Source organism: Syngnathoides biaculeatus, chromosome 2 (genome assembly GCF_019802595.1).
Source record: "Syngnathoides biaculeatus isolate LvHL_M chromosome 2, ASM1980259v1, whole genome shotgun sequence".
NCBI classification, from domain to species: domain Eukaryota; kingdom Metazoa; phylum Chordata; class Actinopteri; order Syngnathiformes; family Syngnathidae; genus Syngnathoides; species Syngnathoides biaculeatus.
The window spans coordinates 31,011,397-31,034,581 of record NC_084641.1 but is presented as its reverse complement, the minus strand read 5'-3'; the positions used below and the strand labels follow the sequence as shown (position 1 = coordinate 31,034,581).

Here is a 23,185-nt window from a genome sequence, read left to right as displayed (position 1 = left end):
CAATGTGGCCACATGTGGCTTATAGACAGGTGCGGCTTATGTGTGTGCAAAATGCTTTTTCTTTGAAAAATTTACTGGGTGAGGCTTATCATCAGGTGTGCTTTATAGTGCAGAAAATATGGTGTATCCGGTCCTGGATAAAGCGGAACAAATTGATGGAGGGACATTACTATATTTATTTCTCAAAAAAAAAAAAAATGTTTTGATCTTTGCTTTCATTCCTAAATTCAGTAATGTACCTTTTTTTCTATTTTTAATCTATAGAGGTTTAAACTTTGAGGGTGTTTAAAAGAGAAATGTGAGACAATGTTAGTGCCCGTCTAAGAGAAGTTGAAAAAGTGTGTGGCTAGGAGTTTTACAGCCTGAAAACATGTAAGGAAGAAAAAAAAAATCATGCATTGTAAATTGAAAAAACAAACAAAAACAACTCGTAATTAAAAAAAAAAAACATGGACTGTCAATGAAAAATAATCCTGTAAACGAAACCGTGCAAATGAAAAAAAATCAATGAAATCAAATCAAAATCAATGAAAAAAACAAGAAATTGAAAAAAACCCTTCTCCTCCACGGATTTGAGTTTCCGCGGATATTTTTGGGAATGTAAATCCTGCGTTAAACGAGGGAATACTTGGCTTTAATCTCTCCCCAACCCTGCTTTGCTTCACATCAGGCGACATTTTCTGCCGCAAATGTGGGGGGGGGGGCCACATTTTTTGGAGTTGCGAGAAGAAGGAAATTCCTTCCTTCCTTCCTTCCTTCCTTGCTTCCTTCTTTCTTCTGTGAAGCGAATGATGCCGAGAACGTTCCAGGCAGAACACAAGGCGACTTCCGTCGCTTCCAAGAAAACATCTTCCGCTGCTTCTGCGTGAAAAGCCCCATTGGAAGTAAATAACGTCAGGATACGCGTTCTGTGCATTTCAGAATCTCATCCAGATACAGGCCGACTCTCGGCGGCACCTCGTTAACGTCGGGCCATTTTGCTCCCGATGATATCGTCTTTTGCCGCTACTCCTCCACACATTTGAGGCTCCCCAATTGCCATCTCGGGTCTTCCGAGGTTCCTTTCGGTTTTGAAATGTAGGAGCAAGTTGAAAAAAGAGCAAAGCCCAGAAAGTGAAGGCGATGCGTGTTGAAGATGACACCCATCCACACGTCTGGTTTGGCAGCCAAGGCTTGACGTGCCCTTGTAGTTACTTCTCCGCCAACCCCCTGCTGAGCAAGAATGATGAAAAATAAAACTCGCAGATGAAGGGATCGCTCCGTGATATCGGGGACGGATTGGAGGCAAGAGCAGAAAGGAGGCTAAATCGACCGTTAGGAACTCGTGCTCGCTCGCCGACAGGTAAAGAGACTGGCCCCGTTTGGATTCTTAATCAAGGTTCCACTTGCAACCGCAGATGATTTTGCACTAACAGAACTGCAAGCCACCACTGAGGAGGATGACCTGATAACACCCTCGGATCTCAACAATGAAAGTTGCCAATTCCCCTCGCCGGTTAAGTAGCCAACTGAGATGGATGTGACACGGAACGACGGGCGCGGGGGCTTCCGTGGCGCCGTCTCATCGCGGCCCGCGTGGCACGTCCACGTGATCGCCCCACACTGTCGGGCCTCATCCACAGCTAATTGGAGCTCAGAGGAGCAATCGGGGCAGGACAAATCGGACAGTTCCGGTCATTAGCTGTGACCGGTGTTCTCCGGGAGGCGTGCGGCCAGCTCGAGCCTCCGTGGCGACCCCGGGCAAATCTGCGAGGGGGCAACCACCAACTTTGGAGGTGCTGAGTTCTTCCACTTTGGAACTCACAAACGTGGGAAATGAACAGAAGGACGGCAGCCTCCTTACGCACCGATTAAACCAAAATGACAAAAATTTCACAAGCTTCATGCAGCTCACAAGCTCTTCGGCAGCTTCTAACAATTTCGGTTTCTGTCTCCCAAGTCAAGTTTTTACTGCCCCTCCCAAAAAAAAAAACAAAAAAAAAAACCCCAAACAAACTCCCCAAACACCACCAAACCAAAATGTCGCCCATGATCTGGACTAAATTTACTCACAAATTGACTGACTGAAAGTGAGAAACTGTTTAGTCGAAGATGACAACATATTTCTGCTGCGTGAATGGAAAGAGGCGAACACGCAGCTTTAATGAACTTTTTTTTTTTTTTTTTATCATCAAGTCGAGAAGCATTTAGTTTTTCAGGCTGGATGAAAAAAAAAAGACAGATTTGCGCTCTCATGTTCAGGTACCCAGGAAGGATTTTTTTTCAAGATGTGTCATGATCTGGGAAAACATTCCCAAATGAATTTATGATTTTAGAACCACACAATCACTGAATGAGTGACAGCAAGAGAAAAATGAGATCGTCCCGGTTTTTCCCCTCAAGTTGGCAAAATTGGTTGGTAATCAATGTTCGAGGTACGCCTTCACATGACGCCGACCACGGACAGAATCAAACAAGTGTGATACGTCACATCGAGTACGGAAATCAACAAAATGGACCTCTTCTCGAACACGGCTTGTCTTGATGAACAAAATCCTCAATATGAGGTGACAATATTGAAGCAGCTGATGCAGCCTGTTCACTTTTTCTTTGTGCAAAATGAACTTCATTAAGATGAGCGATTGGAATTTGTCAAGCGTACTGTGGCAAGCTGAGCTCAAAAGTATCTCTCGGTAGTAACGTTTACACGGCGAAAGCTTGCAGTAGCGGTTTCGGTAGTTGCCTGTTCTGAGCTGCCCACCGAAAGCGCCGTCGGAGTGCAAGACTGACCTGTAAAATATTGGCGTCAATAAGAGTCTGGGAAAGTACAAAATGTAAACAAGTCGAAAGTGGGCCGCAAATTGCAGTTGCCGCCCGACCGAGCCGTAACCTTTCAGGATGACTGAATTATTTAAGACGGCCGTACCTGTTGTGGGCCTTTGCTTTTCCGTCTGGCTTGAGGAGGGGGCAGGCTGGGGCCACGCGCGCCTTTTTGGTGGCAGTGTGGAAATGGCAAGAGGAATGCAGCGGGGGATTTGTGATAATTGGCTGCGCTGGTGGGCTCGGCGACGAGAGCGGCGAAAAGGTCGCGGGCGCCGAGGAACAGATCATCCCCTCGCTCATTGTTTTCGGAGAAAGGGCTCCAGTGGGGGCTATTAATTAAGCACCCGGGTAACCTTCAATTTGTTTGGAGGTCAGGAGGGTCCGCGTCGCCGCTCCGGGCCACGGAGCGCTCAGCAGAGAGGCGGGGAAGTCATTTCCCAGACGCTCGCTCGCCGTTTCTGCGACCCCGCACGGCCGACGGCGCCGGGTGGACGGAGCGAAAGCTACAACGCCCCAGCAAAGACTTTCTTCTCCTCGTGGAAGCATCGCGGAGGCCGCCCTCGCTATCGCTATCGCTAGGCACTCAGAGGACGACCCAAAGAGACCGGACCAATTGAAAAAAAACAAAACTACTCCATATTCTTGTTGAAAGTCTTCCCCCAAACGGGACTTCCTTTTTCAAAAGCCGACCCGGTACCGTGTTCACTTTGTCAACAGGTACCGCGGGCTGCCAATCCTGCAGACAACAACACTGGCGTCAAATTGATATACGGCAGATCTGATCTCCTTCTCCGTTGAAGTGCATTTCCATCTGATCCAAACAACAGCCTGCATCGCTAAAGGCAATTATGTTTCTAGTGCTCGTTTGCCCCCAGGTTGCAGACAGCCAGTCGACACCTCGCCAGGTTTTTCCTCGCTCGCAACCCTCCCGGTGAAATCAACTCAACGGGTCCCGGGGCTCATCCATGATTTATCTCGGTGAAATATTCATTATGTAGCCTTGCATCGTTTGGACATATCTGATGTGAATAATCTGGAACTGACAGCCTTTCTTCGTCATCGCACATCACCAGAGCCGGTCTCCCACGGCTAAACCGAGCCGAAGGATTGCGCAAGTCCTGTGAATACAAAGGATAGATACATCTGCCCCGTCTGACGTGTGCACGCGTGTCGGCGAGGGGCCCAGAGCTGCCGCAATCTTTGTGTTCATCAGCGTGCGATGGCGCCTCACGATCCAACTTTTCTCATTTCTATTATCCTCAGACAGCGTGTGGGGCGTTCGCTCTCTGCTCGCTAGCTGCGTGGTCTCGATTGGCAATAAGAACTCAATCCCGAGGGACGACAAAAAGGACAACTTCGGCCCCGCGGATAGTCCTCCCTGTCAATTAGCCCGCTTCCTTTCCAATTAAGTGACCTTTGAGTTAATGCATCAATTAAAAGGACCGAACAGTGTCTAATAGTGCGGGAACGATCACAGGGACAACGGCGAGAACTCATTTCTCTTTTGCGTAAAAGTCATTACAGTCACGGGGAATAACATCAGAAGAAAAATGGAACTGTGCTGAATAGTGATATTAATAATATATTCATGAGAGACGGGAGAACGCCGGCCTGAGCCCAGAACGGTACGTGGGGGGGTGGGGGGGGGGGATAGATAGCTGGAAAGAAACAAGGTCGTCAGCGCTCCCTCCTGCCTTGGAAGTCATTTCATTATCTCATCCCTCTCTCCTCTCTGAAGTGGGAAAGGCAGGAGACGCTATTGACCCCTCTCGGAGTCACAGCCAGGCGGCGGGACAAATGAAGTTTCCCCTCGGACCCCCTCCGTATTAATATCATAATTATCCCCACCTCTGTGCCCCCGCCAGCCAGCGCCGACGCTATGACGGAGAGGCGCAAGTGCGGAATTACCTTCGATTAGCTGGAAACAAAAGAGGGACACACGAGGCGAGGGAATCGATCAGTGTCACCGCCGCGGTGCCGAGTGTCAACGGGCGCTGGCGTGTGCCTTCGGAGTCGCGCTCCCCGTCGTAGCGGCCTTACTACGTGCCGCAATAATGGCGGCGATATCTCACTTCGGTGCAGTGCGGGCAGCCTCCCTGCGCCGAATGAGAGCAGTTTGCATTCGCCGGGGTGGCCTCTGCCGTCATCGCGCCAGACCCCAACCCTAAACCGCAACTTGCCTGATTTCATTTCATCACGTCTCTCAGTCCATTCTCATGGATGCGAATGTCACTAAAATGGCTTTGAAATAGCTCATTCTTCTTTCTTCGGAGGTCATTTTTGTGGATTTCCAAAAAGGGTCAATCGTGCCGGCAACCATCGTGTAATTCATTGATTGTGACGGACGAGGACCTTGCGTCGTTGCAACATCGGGCCCCAGTCACGCAAACGGTTTGCAACCGACGACGTGTGTCAAATGTCGCTGCGGACATTTCAGACTCAAGTGTTTGATGCTGAGGAGAGTCGAGAGCGACGCCATTGGGCAAAGTGGCATTTGAAAAGCCCAAAGTCAAATAAGGCCGCTGAGAGAAGATCCCGCTTGCAGCTCTGCGCTCGTGCCGCCCGGCTCAGTGGCCGCTCTTTACCCGCCGACCCAATAAGGACTGCGAGAAGCGAAAAGAGGGGCACGCTAGCTGGAACGCCGTTCACTAACTTGTTGAAAGTTAGTGTTCCATCCACATTCCCGCACTGTGTTTTTAATTGCTACGGGGCCATCTCAGTTCTTTTAAGACCCCCCCCCCCAACTCCCCCTCCGTCCCCCGTGTTCCCTCCCTGACTGTGCTGTGTACTGGAATATATTTTCATCCGCGCCTCTCTGACTCTGGATGGTTGCATATTTGCATTTTTCACTCACCGGTGACCTTTCCGATTCACCGCTTTGGGAGCGCCAGCCTCCTTTCTGGCCGCCTGTTGACAGACTACCGCCTGCAAATCACATATGGACGCGGCTAATGGTACACGGGGAGTCGAAGAGGCAGGGTTAAGGCAGGGAGCGGAGAAGCGACACTCTGACACGTTGCTTCTGAACCTCGACTCACGATCTGCATGGAGATTGAAGGGGGAGGGGGGGGGGGCGGGGGTCTTTGATAGCTTTGCGCTGCGAACCTTGAACAATTATCGGATGTAAATTGTATTTCCTGGACGGCGAAAGATGCTAGCGGCACAGACGACTGTGAGTGGGGAAGTATCTTAAGGGTTCCTCATGATGTCAGATGTCGCTTTAACTCAAGTGGGCTTCGGCCTCATAGTTGGCAAACACGTTACCCCAACTGCTGTTTTGGAAAGACTCCATTCAAACAGATCACGTCATAAAATCACAGTTTTTTTTTTTTCGTTTTGTTTTGATCACGCTTGGACGCACCTTCGTGGTGTGTTCAGTACAAAAGAAGCATTGGTGATGTGACGCACACTTTGAGGAAAAGCTACGCTCAATTCACCCCAATAATGTACGCAAAGTGCAAAAACGGACTGTGTCCAAACGAGCCAGCAAACACATCGCCAGGGAACCTCTTGCATCATATTTTAGGAACACATTTAGACATGGGCGATGGCAGAGCTTTTAGCAGACTGAGAGTCAACCCGCACTGGATGGTGCGTGCGTATGTGCAACGCCTGCGAAGATAAGTGAATGGAGGCTGGGGGGAGTAAAAGGCTGACAAAGACAAATGCTGAGGTTAAACGGACACCGATAGCGCACGCATCATCCGGGTTCAAAGTCGGCAGTCGGAAAGAGGAGCTCTTCTTACCTGAAGCAGCCAGTAGCACCGGCGGTGGAAGGTGGGGATGATGGACGAGTGGACGTAGCAGCCGTAGAGACACTGAAAGAGGGACAGACAGCAGTGGGCGTCAGACAGGCCCGCAGGCGAAACGCTGTCACAATAACAAACAGATGGGCAAACTCCACTTTGAACCCCCGGGCTCCCAACTCCTAACACGGGCGCGCTGGAAGGCAGAAGGTCAATCAATTGCTGTCGGTGACCTGGAGGTGGTTAAGTCGTGACCACGTCCGCACGGTCCTCCCGTGTGACCGCTTCCCTTCCCTGCAACCCGCTCGTATCCCGTCCCGCTCGGAGAGAGACCGCCGACAGGATGATTAAGGCCCTCCTTATGCCATCACCCCGCGGGGCACCCCAAACTACAGTGTTATTAATATCCTTATCGTAAACAGATAATACTGCGCCCGGGGGCTCGTTACTGCGGCGAGAGCGAGGCAGGCTTGATAACGCCTCCCCGTATCCGGCGGAGCGGCCGAGCCGAGCGAGCTTTTTCAACACGGGCAAATCGGGGCCAAGAGGCCGTTATCCACCTCCTAAACGTCGAGGTGCAAAGTTCTTCTCGGGCCGAGCCTCGACCCGGCTCGTTTGCGGCGGCATTCGGGGTTCTGCTGTCATATTGTTGCTTGCCAAGGGAGGGGGAACAGGAAGCTGAGCTCTCTCAGTGGCAAATTAAAAGGAGTTTCATGCACGTCCACCGGAATCAAACCACGTAAAGTGACAACTTGGGAGTATGTGCAGCCACAGGTTCCAACTTTTGCTGATGAGAGATGGAAATATTGGCTGGAACAACTTTTTAGACCATTAATACAAATGACAGCCATTAAAATTCATGAAGGAGACGACGCCAGGGACTGAACTGTGTCCTCTCGTCACTGACGGCACACGCAAAGTTGCAGATGGATGGAAAAGGAAGTTCACACGAGCCGTCCAGAAGGGAGCGAGCGCATATTCATTGAATCACTGCCGTTGTTTTCAAAGCCGAGTTCAACCGTCGAAGAGGAATTTTCATTGAAGGGCCTCAGAATATTTTGTGTCCTCGGACGACGCAAGCGCCGCACCGACCAAAAGAAAGCGTGGGCCCTTCTTCCTCTCGTCTTTGAGTAAGCAGCGGTGGAACACCCGTTGAAAAACCCACATTTCCCAGCAGCTTTTGCTCAGCTTATGTCACACATCAAAATATAAAACAACAAAAGCGAAACTGACAGCAGTCTTTTGATGGGAAAATCCAAATTTCTTTGCGGAATGAATGACAGCTTTTCATCTTTTCTGGAGATGACTTTGCCCCGAAAAGATGAAGCCGCTATCTACTGTATGCACGCACGGCTTTTTCTGGAATTTTCCGCAATCCCGCTTAACGTGCGACTGCACATTCGCGCCACACAAAGTACGACTGACACCACAGCGATACCGAGACTGAGACGGTGGCGGCGGGTTAAGCGGCAGTCAGAGGTTGGACGGTTGGTTTGTGGATGTCGGGGAAACAAAGCTTCCGGAACACGCGATAAACAAGGACCTCGGAGTGTGTCGTCTCATCTTGTTGACGTTAAAAGAAAAACAAACAAAACCCAAAAAAAAAAAAGAAAGAGAATAGAAGAGCAAGGCCTGCAGAATGTGCGGAAGCACTCGTTTGGCACTCGAGTTGTCCCGCGCAGCCACAAAGTGAGAGACATTATTACAAAACAAACACATGCACGTGTTCCACTCATTCACACAAAGGTGGATCTCCATCGTTTGTTTCTTTGCACCTTTTGGAAGCGATTTCAAATAAATCCTCCTGCTCTTACTTTTGATGCTATTCCCATCCATGAAAGCTGCCCCGGATAGGACGCTCCTCTCGTGCCGCCACGCGGTACTACTCGCTGGCTACGAGCAGACGCGTCCTCCCGCCCCCGCGGTAAAGTCACGTGAATTCACACAGCTACAGCTGCGACCTGCTTGCATGAGTTTGCAAGCATGGAAAGCGCAAAGCTACACTTCTGCACTTGATCTTGATGCGATACGTTGTTTCAAAGTATCGGTTTGTTGCCATAGCGCAATGCCACATATTGAGTCGATTCAATAATTAACTTTAAGCGTTTAATACGCTGAACAGAAATATAATTATATATTTGCCCCCATTTTTCCCGGGCTGGACCGCAAGATGTACAACTTTCTCTGTATACGCAAAAGGCCATTTCTCTCAAATGTTGTTGACATATCAGTCTAAATCTGTGTTAGTGAGCATTTCTCCTTTGTTGCAATAATCCAACCCACCTGATAAGTGCGCAGGCGTGTCATAGGCCGGCCACGATAAAGGGCACTCTGAAATGTGCAGTTTTGTCACACAGCACAGTTCTGAGGGAAGCGTGCGATTGGCAAACCGACTGGCGAAATGTTGCCATTTCTCGACCACAAGTCGCCTCCAACGGCGGCTCAGATGATGTGGCAGTACATCCAAGCGGCCTCACAACCACACGTAACCACACCGGCCCAGGACCTCCGCATCCGGCATGCCCCCCCCCCCCCCCCCCCCGCTCCCACGCTCAAGATCGTCTGCAACCAGCCAGCCGGACAGCTGCCGAAACAATCGGCTTGCGTAACCCAAATATTTCTGCACAAACTGTCAAAAACCATCTCAGGCAAGCTCAGACTCGCGTGGGCGAAGGCTCACGTTCGATGGAGTCTGGCACATCGCAAAGTTGTTGTCTTCACGGATGAATCCCGGTTTCCACCGTTCGAGGCAGATGGCAGACAGCGTGAGTGGCGCCGACGTTGTGGATCAAGTGGAATGGGGTGGCGGCCGGGTTCTGATACGGGCAGGCGTATTATTTCGGGTCAAGGGAAGCAGGTAGATGTCATTTATTGCGTTTTACGTGGCATTTTGATAGCGTGACGAGGTCCTGAGGCTCGTTTCATCCACGACCGTCACCTCCTGTTGCAAGGATCTGTACACAATTCCTGCAAACTGAAAACCTCACAGTTCTTGCGTGGCCAGATTTCATGCATACACCCCCCCGGCCACCCATTGACCACGTTTGGGATTCACCGGATCAGCGTATACGACGGGGCGTACCAGTTCCTGTGAATATCCAGCAACTTCACGCGGCCATTCAAGCGATGTGGGCCGACATTCCACAGGCCACAATCAACAACGTGATCAAGATGTGTTGCACTGCCTGAGGCGAATGGTGGTCACGCCAGACACTGACCCGACCCGCAATAAAGCAAAACTGCATATTTCAGAGAGGCCTTTAATTGTGGCCTGCCCAAGGCTCAATAAACTAGTGCAATAATCATGCTGTCTAATCAGCATCTTGATATGCCGCAACTCATCTGGACGACTGACAAATGCTAACCGACAGACTTAGATTTGCCTTTTGTGTATGTAGAAAAAAGGGTTTGATCTTTGAGTCCAGTTGATTTTGCCAATATTTTTGTTCAGCGTCTTAACAATGTATCCTATTATAAATCCTCCTACAGTTTTGGTAGCAACATACTTCACAAACATTTTTGCAGACGTACAGGACTGAAAAATGGACAATTCCCACGAGAACAGAAAAAGTACTGTTGTTAGGTTGAGGCGTCGGAACATTCTCTTCCTAAAAATGTGAAAATGCATCAAGAAACCCTCTTAAAAAGTATTGCTCGCTTACGTCGACTCGCAAACAAACCCAAGCGGCATGGCCGTCTTAAACCGTAGCGTGTCAAAATGAAGTCAGTCGGCTGGAACTCGACGGGGAAGGCTTTCCACGAGATGGGGAATTTTTCACCCTCGTTCCAGAAATGCATTTTTGCGAGGTCGGACGGACGGACGGACGCTGATGTTGGACGAGAAGGCCGGGTGACGTCATTTTATACCCTTAAGGAGGGGAAGCCACTTCGGCTCAGAAGCATTTCAAGGCAAGTGAGTGATTACGTCAGGCAAAATATCTGTACGTCCGTTTGGCATTACTTTTGTGTGACAATCCACACGTTCCGGGAGGGCAGCCTCAGCTGAGGAAAGAAAGAATTGTTGAAATTTGCGAATACTATTGACGCACCGTAGCCGACGGACGCTGTTCTTGCCGAGAGCGGGCGATTCGCAGCAGGCCGCCGCACGCGCCTCACGATCGACGGAGGTCGGGGCGACGCGCGTCTGTGACTCGGCCGGGGACTGAATAAATTAGTCCCGTGGCTGCTGTCTTTTCCCTCCGTCGACTCAATTTCTCGAGCACGTGAAGAGACGGTGAAGGAAAAACAAGCCCCCGAAAAACACAACATAGCTGTTGCACCTGCCTGTGACGATACACAGTCGGTATCAAACACATTTGCATGCGCACATGCGCTCGTGCACCTTCAGCCTCCAGCCACACTTCCACCAACCCACACACACGCACGCACACGAGTCGAATTTGGCAACGAGTTCTGACGGAACGCCACCCACGCGTTTCGAAGCGTGCGCCCCGGCGCAGACACGCAGTTGAACAGACAATCGCAACAGAGCAGGACACTTTTGGTGAGCGCGAGCACGCCTACACGCAAAGACCATCAAACTGGAGTGCTAATCAGTAATTCAAGACAAATATTATTTACTGGTGGTGCCGCGCTCTGCATGCTGAGCACCTGTGCGCCCAAGGGATGCCGCCGGAACTATCTTTGCTGTCTTTGGGTTGTGACAGATGAACATAATTCAACTGTAATTATGCGCAGGAATAAAACATACAGGCACGCGTGCACGTCGGTGTAAAATTTAAAGGGGCTTTGCACACACCAAAACAAATACACGTTTTGTTTTGCCGCTGTACATGACACGTAAGAGAGGAGTACACAAAGTTGGACACAAGAAGAAGAAACGTTTCTGGAATGTATTCATGTGTTGTCACTGCAGACGGCAGCGGGGGGAGGTTGGGGGGGGGGGGGGGGAATGACAACAAAGTCAGTTCGGATGGAGTTGTCACTCCAGCCGGCGGACAAAGCCGTGAACGCCGGCTTGCGCCAGTGAGAAGATATTTTAGCTTCAGCCGACTCTTCCTCGGGATGCAGCACCGCCAGCGGATACTTCAGCTTCAGCCGACTCTTCCTCCGGATGCAGCACCGCGAGCGGATACTTTAGCTTCATCCGACTCTTCCTCGGGATGCAGCACCGCGAGCGGATACTTCAGCTTCAGCCGACTCTTCCTCCGGATGCAGCACCGCGAGCGGATACTTTAGCTTCATCCGACTCTTCCTCCGGATGCAGCACCGCCAGCGGATACTTCAGCTTCAGCCGACTCTTCCTCGGGATGCAGCACCGCGAGCGGATACTTTAGCTTCAGCCGACTCTTCCTCGGGATGCAGCACCGCGAGCGGATACTTCAGCTTCAGCCGACTCTTCCTCGGGATGCAGCACCGCGAGCGGATACTTTAGCTTCATCCGACTCTTCCTCCGGATGCAGCACCGCGAGCGGATACTTTAGCTTCAGCCGACTCTTCCTCGGGATGCAGCACCGCGAGCGGATACTTCAGCTTCAGCCGACTTTTCCTCCGGATGCAGCACCGCGAGTGGATACTTTAGCTTCATCCGACTCTTCCTCGGGATGCAGGACCGCGAGCGGATACTTCAGCTTCAGCCGACTTTTCCTCGGATGCAGGACCGCGAGCGGATACTTTAGCTTCATCCGACTCTTCCTCGGGATGCAGGACCGCGAGCGGATACTTCAGCTTCAGCCGACTCTTCCTCCGGATGCAGGACCGCGAGCGGATACTTCAGCTTCAGCCGACTCTTCCTCGGGATGGAGGACTGCGAGCGGATACTTTAGCTTCATCCGACTCTTCCTCCGGATGCAGCACCGCGAGTGGATACTTTAGCTTCATCCGACTCTTCCTCCGGATGCAGCACCGCCAGCGGATACTTCAGCTTCAGCCGACTCTTCCTCGGGATGCAGCACCGCGAGCGGATACTTTAGCTTCAGCCGACTCTTCCTCCGGATGCAGGACCGCGAGCGGATACTTCAGCTTCAGCCGACTCTTCCTCGGGATGGAGGACTGCGAGCGGATACTTTAGCTTCAGCCGACTCTTCCTCAGTCCAGACTGAAGCAAGTTCACAGTTCACTGAGGGCAAGCGGGCGAGACAGCTCGGTGATAAACTGTTTGGCCTTAATAAAGCCTTGTTGAAGGCAGGGCCGCCAACAGCTACCTGTCCTCCCTTCGGAGTCGTCATCTGACCCTGGCCTGTCTGTTGCCGTGGCAACACCACACTTCCATCCATCCATCCATCACATCTGGCAGGTGACGGGCACCGAAGTGGCGGCAAAGCGCATAGTCTGCTTTGCAAACAATATTCCCCAATATTTTATCGGTCTCTGAAGGGAACTTCATTTTTACAGCCAACCTGTCCATAGTACAAAAAGTCTATCTGCCGTACAGTGAAGGAAAGCAAAGGAAATAAATGATGAATAATACATCAACAACAAACACAAGCATACAGCAGAAGGGGCTGCAGAACGCTCCTCAGTCGATTCGACATTTTCTGCATTTGGTAGCCACGTAGCAGAAGGCATTTGCATAGCAGTTTGTTTTCCGTACCTGCACATAATACCGCCGACCCGAGGGCAGGATTTCAAATTCACTGCCACGTACGTGATCCGGCTGGCTTAAAATTCCGTTTGCTTCCTGGACCACTCGGTGCTGTCCAAAGGGAACAGCGCTCCTTAAAAACAAATCCACAATTTCAGAGCACATTCTGATGATGTCATTCAGACACTTCTTGCCATTCGCAAAAAGACAAAGTACAAAATTAAGTGTAGTTGACAAATACAAATGCAAAGATAATTCCCTTGATTATCTGGCTTGGTCACTTTGCAATGTTTCTGTTTTCATTCAATTCGAGATTGGAATCAAACATGGCGCTAAAATACTTCAACAATTGTACTGGCCGGCGATCCCGTCACGGTGGATAGCGCTGCTTTCGGGATCCATGGTGGAGTTCTCGAAATCTGGGATCATTTTCTTGGTTTTTAACACGTTTAGGTCGAGGAGGCCATCATCGCATCTTCTCAATCCCAGCCTTCCACATCTCACTGTTGTTGCCCACCTGAGCACTGTCCAGCATCCCTTCTAAGGATTCCAAAAATGATAGGGACTCTAAATACACACACACACAAAAGTCAGGCCTCATCCCACCACCCGAGGCAGAGGGAGGCTACCCACCACAACGTGTAGGCGCCGAGCCTGGTCCCTCACCTAGGACCCTTTTGCCCGGTCCGAGGACCACCTAGGATCTTTTTGCCAAGGGTGACCCAACCAGGGGCGTGAATCCCCCAGACAACGTAGCTTCTAGGATCACAAACCCCTCTGTAATGATTCGCTGATAAATTGTTCACAAATCAGACAAGGTTATTTTCTGGGTAACACCCCCCCCACCCCCCCCCCCCCCACCCCCTGCATTTTGTCTCTCTTCTGTGAGCAAAATTTCACGACTCTCATCTTTTGAAGCGGGAGTAGTGTATATACACAATTGGTGGCTAACGACAGACTTTTTTGCCCCCACTGACTAAATACGATTTTGGCCCCACTGTATATTTGTATGTGTGTACACAGTAGAAAATGTGTACACTTGCATATGTCCGGTAACGTGGCAGCCTGGGGCAGGATACTCAGCCCGGGGCACAACAGCATAAACAGATCTCACGCTAGACCGCCAGATCCATACTCAGTCGAGATTCACGGACCATGCAAGATTCAGCGACAGCATCCATGATGACTATTGATCGGGCAACGGCGTACAAATGTGATACGACCGAAGAGTGCCACTTCCAGTTTGGGGGGGATGAGCTCGTTTTCACGTGTAAGCGTCGAGCTCCGCATCTCAACTGCCGCCTTTGCCGTCGGCCGCGCCGCATCTCCCTCCAAAGCATTCGGGGAGAAGGATAGCATCGCTAGCCCCGGAATAGCCAGAATATAGACTGGGCACTTTTGGACTCGTTATTGACGCGACGACTTGATCACGGCTACTGTTTCGTCCGTAATGATTCTTGCTTGTTGTAAAGGGTGTAACTCTTCTGTGCATTGCAATACGTGTATGTAAGCCACTGTTGATGAGATATTATACGTGTAGTAATAAATCAAAACACGATGAGATTTATCTCCTGGACAAACTGCAGCATCTTCATCAGTCAAAGCATGGCAGCCTCCCAAATGAATTGGCAGGAAGGTGGAGTGGGAAAAATTAAAAGCAAATTTAAATTCCTCACCAAAGCAGAACAAATCATTCTCGGGGAAAATGTGCACGTATAATGGAACTGACCCTCGCTAAAAATAGCACAGTCGTCGTAAAATATACAAACGCTTGGTAAACAGACCCCCGAAGAAGAAAATTAATTGGACACGCTGAGCGGGTAAACACAGCCATACATCAAGTTCGAGTGGAAACAATAACGGGGAAGATTCGAGGGGTGCAGAGCAACTCCGGACCGGCGGCCGGCGGGGCAGAATCCGTCGGAACATCCGAACGCACCAATCGAAGACGAGGAAGTACCCTTTGGAGGCAAATGAGAGCTTCGCCGGCGGGGTGGGTGGGGGAATAATGAGAAGCAGGGCGGAAGAAAGAACACGGGAGCTTTTTGCGGTCCTTTGCCACGTGCCAGGGCGGACTCATGCTCGCCTGACCAAAGACGCCAAGTCTGGAGATGCGAACGCGACTCAGCCGGCCGGGCGCACGGCCAAAGGCATTAAGTGGAATTGAATTCCACCAAACGAGCTTTAATCAGCAGCTTTTTTTAAAGGTTAGAATTACTCTCCCTCTCCTCCAGCCCCACTGGCCAAGGTTAAAGCAGACAAACGGGGGCCGGGCAGGCCTAATAAGATGGCTGGGGGGGTGGAAAGGGGGGCGGGGGGGGGGGGGGGCGACAACAGAGCACCGACATGCCAAAGCAAACTGAAATCAATCGGAACGGCAAGGTTTCGGCCTGGGTCTTTGGTTTTTCAAGATAGAGAGTCCAGGGGTTTACGAACAGCAATTCTCTTTCCTTAATCGCCAAAAACAATTGTCTCGGCTTTGTTGCGATTTAGTTGAAGAAAAATTTTGGCTCATCCAGTTATTGATCTGATTTAAACAGTGGCACAATACCCCCATTAAACTGTAGACATCTGGAGACTGCTAAATATAACTGTGTGTCATCTGCAGAGCTATGGTAGTCAAAATTCAAGTTTTGAAGAATTTGACCCAAGGGGAGCACATACAGGCCGAGCAGGAGAGGTCCAAGAACTGATCCTTGAGGGACTCCACAGGTCATTGCCATGCGCTGAGAGGGGTTAGGACCTAAACCATTTAAGGACCGTTCCATTGAGTCCTACTCACCTTTCCAAGGTGTTTAGCAGTATATTGTGATCAACCGTATCAAAAGCCGCGCTCAACTCTAACAAGACGAAAATTGACACCTTTCCCGAGTCAGTATTCAACCTCATAACATTTAGCACTTTGATAGGCGCATGCTCTGTACAGTGATGAGTTCGGAAACCTAATTAAAGTTTGTCAAAAAGCCCATTTCGATTCAAGAAATTGCTGGGTTGCTTAAACATAACTTTCTCAAGCATCTTGGCTATGAGCGGGAGATTTGAGATGGGTCTTTCACTTGCTAACGTCCAGTGGTCTGTTTTTTTTTTTTTTTTTTTTTTTTTGAGGAGGCTTGACAGCAGCTACTTCAAGAGATTTGGGAAACTCGCCAGACTGAAGTGAGCAACTGATTATTTGCCGCAAATCAGGTAGCGCTGACTTCACAAACGTGTTCACAAAGTCAGATGGTATTGAGTCGAAACAGCTCGCTGATGGTTTCAACCGCTCTACAGTTTTTTGGTCTACTGTATGAAATTCCGACAAGTTAATAGAGTTTTCTCTGGCCGGCTTCAGATGTGAGCTCATTCTATCTCTTTGCTGATTTGTGAGAGGAGGCGTTTATGGACTAAATAATTTATTTCCACCTATACAACTTAAAAAGGGGCAATTGGCGATGCCGACTGGCCGAAAGGTTCCTTTACGTGGTGGTCCTCATTCACTCATTTGACTGCGCCATCTTCTCCAACCTTCAACGTGTCGGCATTTCTTTCCCATATGAGCGACGCGACAAAATGAGATTCTTCCCCCTGACCTTGCTCTTCGGTGTAAAAGCTGTGCTGATTTTCAATCCAAAGCCTACTAACGCCGCCATCTTTTGGGACCTACAAACTCGGATTTCACTGATAAATTGGGCGAGACCTTCTTCCATGCCAACCCATTGCAAAACTAATCAGAGGGCTGGTGGGTCAAGTCTGCGAGGATGTTGAAGCGGGTGTTTGGCTCAGACTGTTATCCGGCACAAAAGTACACCATCAAGGGTGCCCACGGCGATAACGCCGGCAACCAGTACTGGAGCAACAAGATTACGATGCGGTTAATTTATTCCTAGTAAATTTCCGCACATTGCTGCTGCCAAATGCGGAGCGGTTTGTGGGCGTTCAACTTCGTTTACATTTTCATTTGGACTGGATAAATACCACGAGAGTGCGCCTGACTAAAATGAAAACCTCACTCAAAGAGGACGGCGAAGCGGCTGGACAAGGGAATGTTTTACACGACTTTTTATACTTTTTAAAAGAGCTCAGAGAGGCTTCGCCTTGACCTGCAGTCGGCGCATTGACGGCGCCCCACAAAGCAAATCTTTGTCAAGCTTGGAGCATTTCTTTCTATCGGCGATACAAAAGCGAACGCCGAGCAGAGGCTCGAACATGATGTTTCCACTTTTTCCTCACTCTTGATTTCATTTATCTTTGAAATGATTTGGAATTCATGTTGGGTGCATCTTTGAAAATAAGGACAGACAGGTAAGCAAAGTATCCTGTAGATTTAAAATCAAATCAAATCATTACAACTGAGTTAACATGGTCCCGCCATTAATCATAAACCTGCAGTGCAGTCCGCTGTTAAGTATTAATAGACGCATTAAACATTATAATGAATTGATAATTGCAACCTCTATAAATGTTGACCCTGAAACCACGCCAATCTTGCAAGTCATCAATTTGACAGCCAATATAAAAAAATGTACACATGTGAATTTTGTTCAACAATTGACGCGACGGGTTGTAAACGCACATTGATTATATGCAAAGCAGGTTGAAAGCAGCCACTTAAGTGAAAACAGCTGTCCCGTCTATCGGTAGCACAGAAAGACAAGAATATTGCACACTTGATTTCCTTCAATAGCAACGTAGTAACACAGTCAGACGGCAGGCCGCAAACTCGCCATTCTCATCATGGTGGCAAAACCATTTCATACTGTGCGCTGGAACATTCACCACAAAAAGACACTCTTGTTCGGATTTTTTGACAGGAGATCCCAAATGGCGGCAGCTAAATTACACCTTCCCGCCAACAGATTGCGTGCGCATCGCAACTGATCTGCCAAAAGTGCAATCTTAAAAATAAGAGGCGCTAACTAAGAATTGGAGCGCACTGTTGGTGAAAGCTGGAAAAGCAGAAGAGGGAGACACATTTTTTTCAGCTTTCACGTCCTTCTGATTGTTTTCACCAAGGAACATTTTGAGAAAGCACCGCAAGTCTTCAATGAAGTTTGAAGTCACTTCCTTTCAAGTGTTGGTGGAAGATACCAACAAACGTATTACAGAGTTGCGGTTCTGGTTCGGGATGGCAAACAGCGCCTCATCGTTTCCCATGTGGTCTTACCAGGAGTACCACCAACAGCCCTCAGGACATCCATCAGCCTTCTCTTTGGTCTCCCTCTCGGTCTCTTGCCGGCCAGTTCTGTCCTGATCATCCTGTACACCTCAGTTACGTTCCGCTGCCCGTACTATTCGAACATAATTCCACATGCAGAATCGGGCACAGGGTTTCTGGAGATCCACAAAGACAGAATGTCGCTCCTTCTGACCTCCTCCAAGTATCCTTTCCATCAGCGTCCTCAAGGCAAATGATGCATCCGTGGTCCCCTTTCTAAGCACGTTGCTTCCAAATACTTCTAGCCTCTTTCCCATAACTTCATCAACTTTTTACCTTTGTCGCTTCCACAGCTTTTGGGCAAGGCCTTTGTTCTTCCAGCACACTTTCCCTCCATTCCTCAGACATCTTCTCACCCACTAGAATTCTGTCGCACAAGATGGTCAAAAACTCCACGGCCACCTATCCTCGATGCCTCCATATTTCCACATCTACGTCATCAGGACCAACTGTCCTTTCCATTTTGCGTCCCGTTTAGCGGTTTTTTTTTTCTTCCTAACTACCGCCTTACTAATCCTTGCTACTTCCTGGTCCACCACACTTGCCTCTTCTACTCTTGCCTTCTCTCTGATTTTCCTTGTTCATCACCTCCTCAAAGTATCCTTTCCATCCATCCAGCCCAATGCTGACACCAGTCCGCACATTTTCATCTCCATCCTTAATCGCCCTAACCCGCTGCACATCCTTCCTGTCCGGGTTTCCCCGTCGGCGCCCATTATGTGTGTGTGTGTGTGTTTGGCAGGTTGACGTACTAGAGTCTGCGTAGAGCTGCATCTGATCAGCCTCTTGACACCTGACCTCTCTCGGGCCAGAGTGGGACGCGTTGGCAGACTGTTCACGTTCCATGCTGAGTTCGTATCCAGGCTGCTACTATCTGCAGTGAAGACTTTGTGAGTTGGTTTTTAACCCATTCCCGCTCTCCGTCCCCAGTCTATGCGCTGCCTTTGATCCCTGCAAACCGGTGCCCACTTCCCGCTGCCCTCTGACAACTCGGACTTGTACTCCGCCAGACTGCTCAACCTCGGGATCCTGCCGACACTGGACATAGCTCTGGCGAGAGTACCATTTTGTCATTCTGTAATCAACATTCTTTCACCCGCTGTGCGCTCTCCCTTCCCTGCATTTGGGTCCAACTCGCATCCCGAGCCCTGACGATTCCCATCTCTATCCACACCTGTCTGATCTTTATCTCCTTCTTTAGTGTCAGACCTAGCATACATGCCATCCGTCATATGCTTCTCGTTTGGCCTTTACCACTTTTAGCTTCAGCCCAATCACATCTCCAAGTAATCCTTTCACCTCTCCACAGTCCAACTTCTTATCATCTTATCTATTTCCTTGTATGATATCCTTTCCTTAGAGCAGATTTGTCAAAGTCATTTTTGGCACGGGCCAGGTTGTTTAAATTTTGAAATCGTTTTGGAATCAGAACACAATGCGAATATGTTTTTCAACCATTGTTCATGTTTGGTTACACAAAAATGCTAATAACATCTAAACATAATCATTTATGATAAATGACAAAGACATTTAGAACAGATTGTCACAAAAAACAATGAAAGTTGATTTGCCACCACGGGTGACATCAAATTATGTGTTGGGTCAGATCTGGCCCTCGGCCCTTGAGTTTGTCACCTGTGGTTCCACCTCCAAGACTCCTTCTTCCCATTTCTTGCCAGAAGATAGTCCAAGTACTCTTCTGCCTTTGACCGCCTTTGCCTTCTTCAGGCCACGTCGCATCACGTGACCTCCGCCTTGCCCCGCGTAACAACTCCGCATAGCTTGCCGTGCTAAAATAGTTGCTCTGCGGGAAAAGCCGCGGAGCTCATCCCTGACGACCGGCCAGTTTCAGTCACATGCTGTGATGAATTACTCAGCGTTTCTCCCAGTTCCGCTGCCTTCCCGACTGATTTCGCAAGATGATCAAACGTATCATCTGGTCATTCAGGTCCATTTGTTCCGCGGTCGTCATTGTTGTTGCTTCGTTCCTTGCTACAGAAAGGAAAGTAAAAACAGCTACGAGAAAATGTGCTGAAAAAAACTCCACCCGGTGGCGTCCTAGCGGCAACTGCAGCCATAGCGACACCTCTGACTTGGAGAAGAACTGCAGTAAATTTTCAAAAACCGAGCGTGTGGCTTGCTCCCGGGTAGAAAGGCAAAATAGGCGGAGGAGAGCAGTTGCCACCACATACATGAGTAGAAAGAAGCGTTTAAGCTTCTTCCCCGTGACCAGAGTGATCCTCCGCACGACCATCCTATGCTGTGTAGCCACACTTTCCCCTGGACCTCCTTCAGATGACATCGGGCCTCTGCTTCCACGACTTCCCATCAACATCTTGCCTGCCCCAAAGCTTCCTGCCTAAAGTCTTTCCAGCTGTTCTGCTGGGCCTACAATATGTTAACATTTGTCCTCACAATCATGTCAACTAACTCCCGAGCGTTTCCCGTCATAGTTTCAACATTCAAAGCTCCCGCGGTCAGTTGTAGGTTCTGTGCTTTCCCCTTTCTGCCCCCCCAAAAATCTGCTTTCCTCTTATTGTTTGGCTTCGACCCCACAATAGCAGAGTTTTTGCCGGCTCCCTGTTGGTTAAGGGCACTGGTGGCGGCCATACTTAACCCAGGCGTAACCCATCCTGGATGGTATTCTTTGGATGAACACTCGCCAAACATTTGCTTGGTGAGGTTTTCGGGAACCCTTTGCATTTATCCAACCTCAGGTGCTGCCTACCGGTTGCACTGGCCTGTGCCCCCCCCACCAGAAAAGAAATGTACCGCTCTGCTAATTTTGGGGAAGCCTAGCATAAAAGCCCTCTTTTGTTTTGACTGAACTCATCCCGAGTGTGCGGGAGTTGGATGTACCCTTCATAACACTGAATTACAAATTTGTGACAGCACACCTGAAAACTGCAACGGGAGAGCCCACCACAAAAATGTCGCAGTGCCCTGGAATGACCCGGATGCAAAAAAAAAAAAAAAAAAAAAAACAGATTAAGATTCCATCTGATCGATCTGGAGACGAGTTGGTGAACTGATGGTGACTCAAGTCCCTGGTGGTTGAGAAGATGTCTGCAACATCTCCTGGAGAGGAGCCAGGTCACCAGGGAATTGCAGTCGATTCAAACATTTTTTGGTTCAAGACATTTTGGACACTTTTAAGTCAGGGAGCGTGAATTGGTTACCCACAAGACTGGTGAAAACACAAGCTACGTCTCAAGTCTCTCGAGTTCCCTCCCACCTGTGTCAGTGAGTTACTTACAGGTGATTTGGAACACGGGGTAGGACCCAAATGCAGGACTTCGAGGCAGTGAGATCATGTTGAGGGTGGTTTTATTCCAGGCAGAGAGTTAGACAGGTAGGCGGTACAAAAACGGCAAAGGCGCAAAAACACGTGGCACAAGGCAAGGTCCAAAACCACGAAAATGAGGTCGGATAAGTCTTAGGCAACAACAAGATTTGACTTATCTAACGCTGGCCGTGACAACGAGGCCAACGCACAACAAGACTCTCGCGTACTCACGCAGACTAATCCGCCAGCTAACAATACAACACGCAAGTCTTAAATACTCGGCAGAATTAGCGACAATGAGCCGGAGGCCTTGCCGCGCCCCTGACACTCCTGGGAAGTCAGACCTTTGACTATTCAGGCGTTCCAAAAATTGCTTTCCTCAAAGCCAATTTTGTTTCTCTCATTTCGGTTCCTCGCCGCCTCTTATTTTTCCTTTGCTGCGCTGGCACCGCTTTGTGGGCCGGTCTGCGTGTGCCTTTCATGCATGTTTATCAAAGACGTAACATCAGCTTGCCAAATGAGTTTCAAGTGTAACAAATCACAAGACAAGTTATTTGCATTCAGCGTACTCCTCTCAGAAAGCGCAAAATGATCTTTGTGCTTATTCTGCCCCTTTCCCGAGCATTTTCTCAACCAACTCTCGCCTGGAGTGTCAGGTTAGCAATGTTGTCCATGTGCGAGGAGAAAAAAAATAAACAAGACAACACCAAACCGTCAAGAGGTCATTTCACAGTAATAACGGAGTCTGCAGTAGGACAGTATGTGGCGTCTTGCCCCCCAAAACCACCCGCCCAGCCGCTCCCAGTGCTGATACCGATTAACGGCGTTGCGCTAACTCCAAATGAAGAGTTGAGAGGCAGCCATGCGAAGTGCCACACGCACCCTTTGTACTCCCCGTTATAACCATTTTAGAAACCATTGAACAAATTGTGTGTGTTTACCAGGCTGAATGTACTTCGAAGTGCAGGTGGAACTTGAACAATACAATAAGTTGGTAAGTGGGCTGCATTTCAGCTTTTCCCTTGGCAACCTGCTCGCTGCTCACATTCTCCCGAGTTGCCCTCAGTAAAGTCACACATCGACTCGAACAAGCGTCGCACGGAAGACTGCCACGACTTGATAAAAACTCCAAACGCAACTCTGCACGAGTGCTCCGAAACGTTCAGGTTCTTTTAGCCGTGGTAAGGAGAAAGTGCCACTGCTCGGAAAATGGGGGGCATTGCATTCCGTGGGTCGTGGAATTCTGAAAAATGTCAAATTTTCCGTTCACCGGATGACCCACACATGCTGCTAGAGATGACATCACCAGCTCAGCGTCCGGCAGACCCGGCGCCCGAACTTGCAATGGCGCAACGGCGCTCGCGTCGCGTGGCCGATTAGCGGAGGGTCGCGTCCTGATCTATCGGCACTTCACGTTTCCAAATATATCCATCCGCTGTGAGCAAGGGAGAGCGCGGCGGGACCGCAAATCACGACGAGCCTCACCGAGCGGAGGCCGAAATACGAGGGATGGAGCGCGAGGAAGCGACGTGGTTTGTATGGAAACGTGGAGCGGCGGCGGCGGCGGCGGTGGTGGGGGTAAATTACGAAGGGAATGAGGTGATCGGAGAGGG

At 49.6% G+C, this 23,185-nt stretch overlaps 1 protein-coding gene across 3 annotated transcripts in view; it reads right to left on the bottom strand.

Annotated features, from left to right (window-relative positions):
- The window catches only part of camta1a (calmodulin binding transcription activator 1a), a 193,907-nt gene that overhangs the window by 49,044 nt on the left and 121,678 nt on the right, over window positions 1-23,185 (bottom strand). For 2 of the 3 annotated variants that reach the window (XM_061847447.1, XM_061847453.1), the window contains one exon: window positions 6,549-6,620. In XM_061847447.1, the coding sequence (XP_061703431.1) occupies window positions 6,549-6,620 (72 nt within the window). Of the gene's footprint in view, window positions 1-6,548; window positions 6,621-13,101; window positions 13,175-23,185 lie in introns of those variants that run through there. The other variant, XM_061847462.1, reaches the window with a different exon arrangement.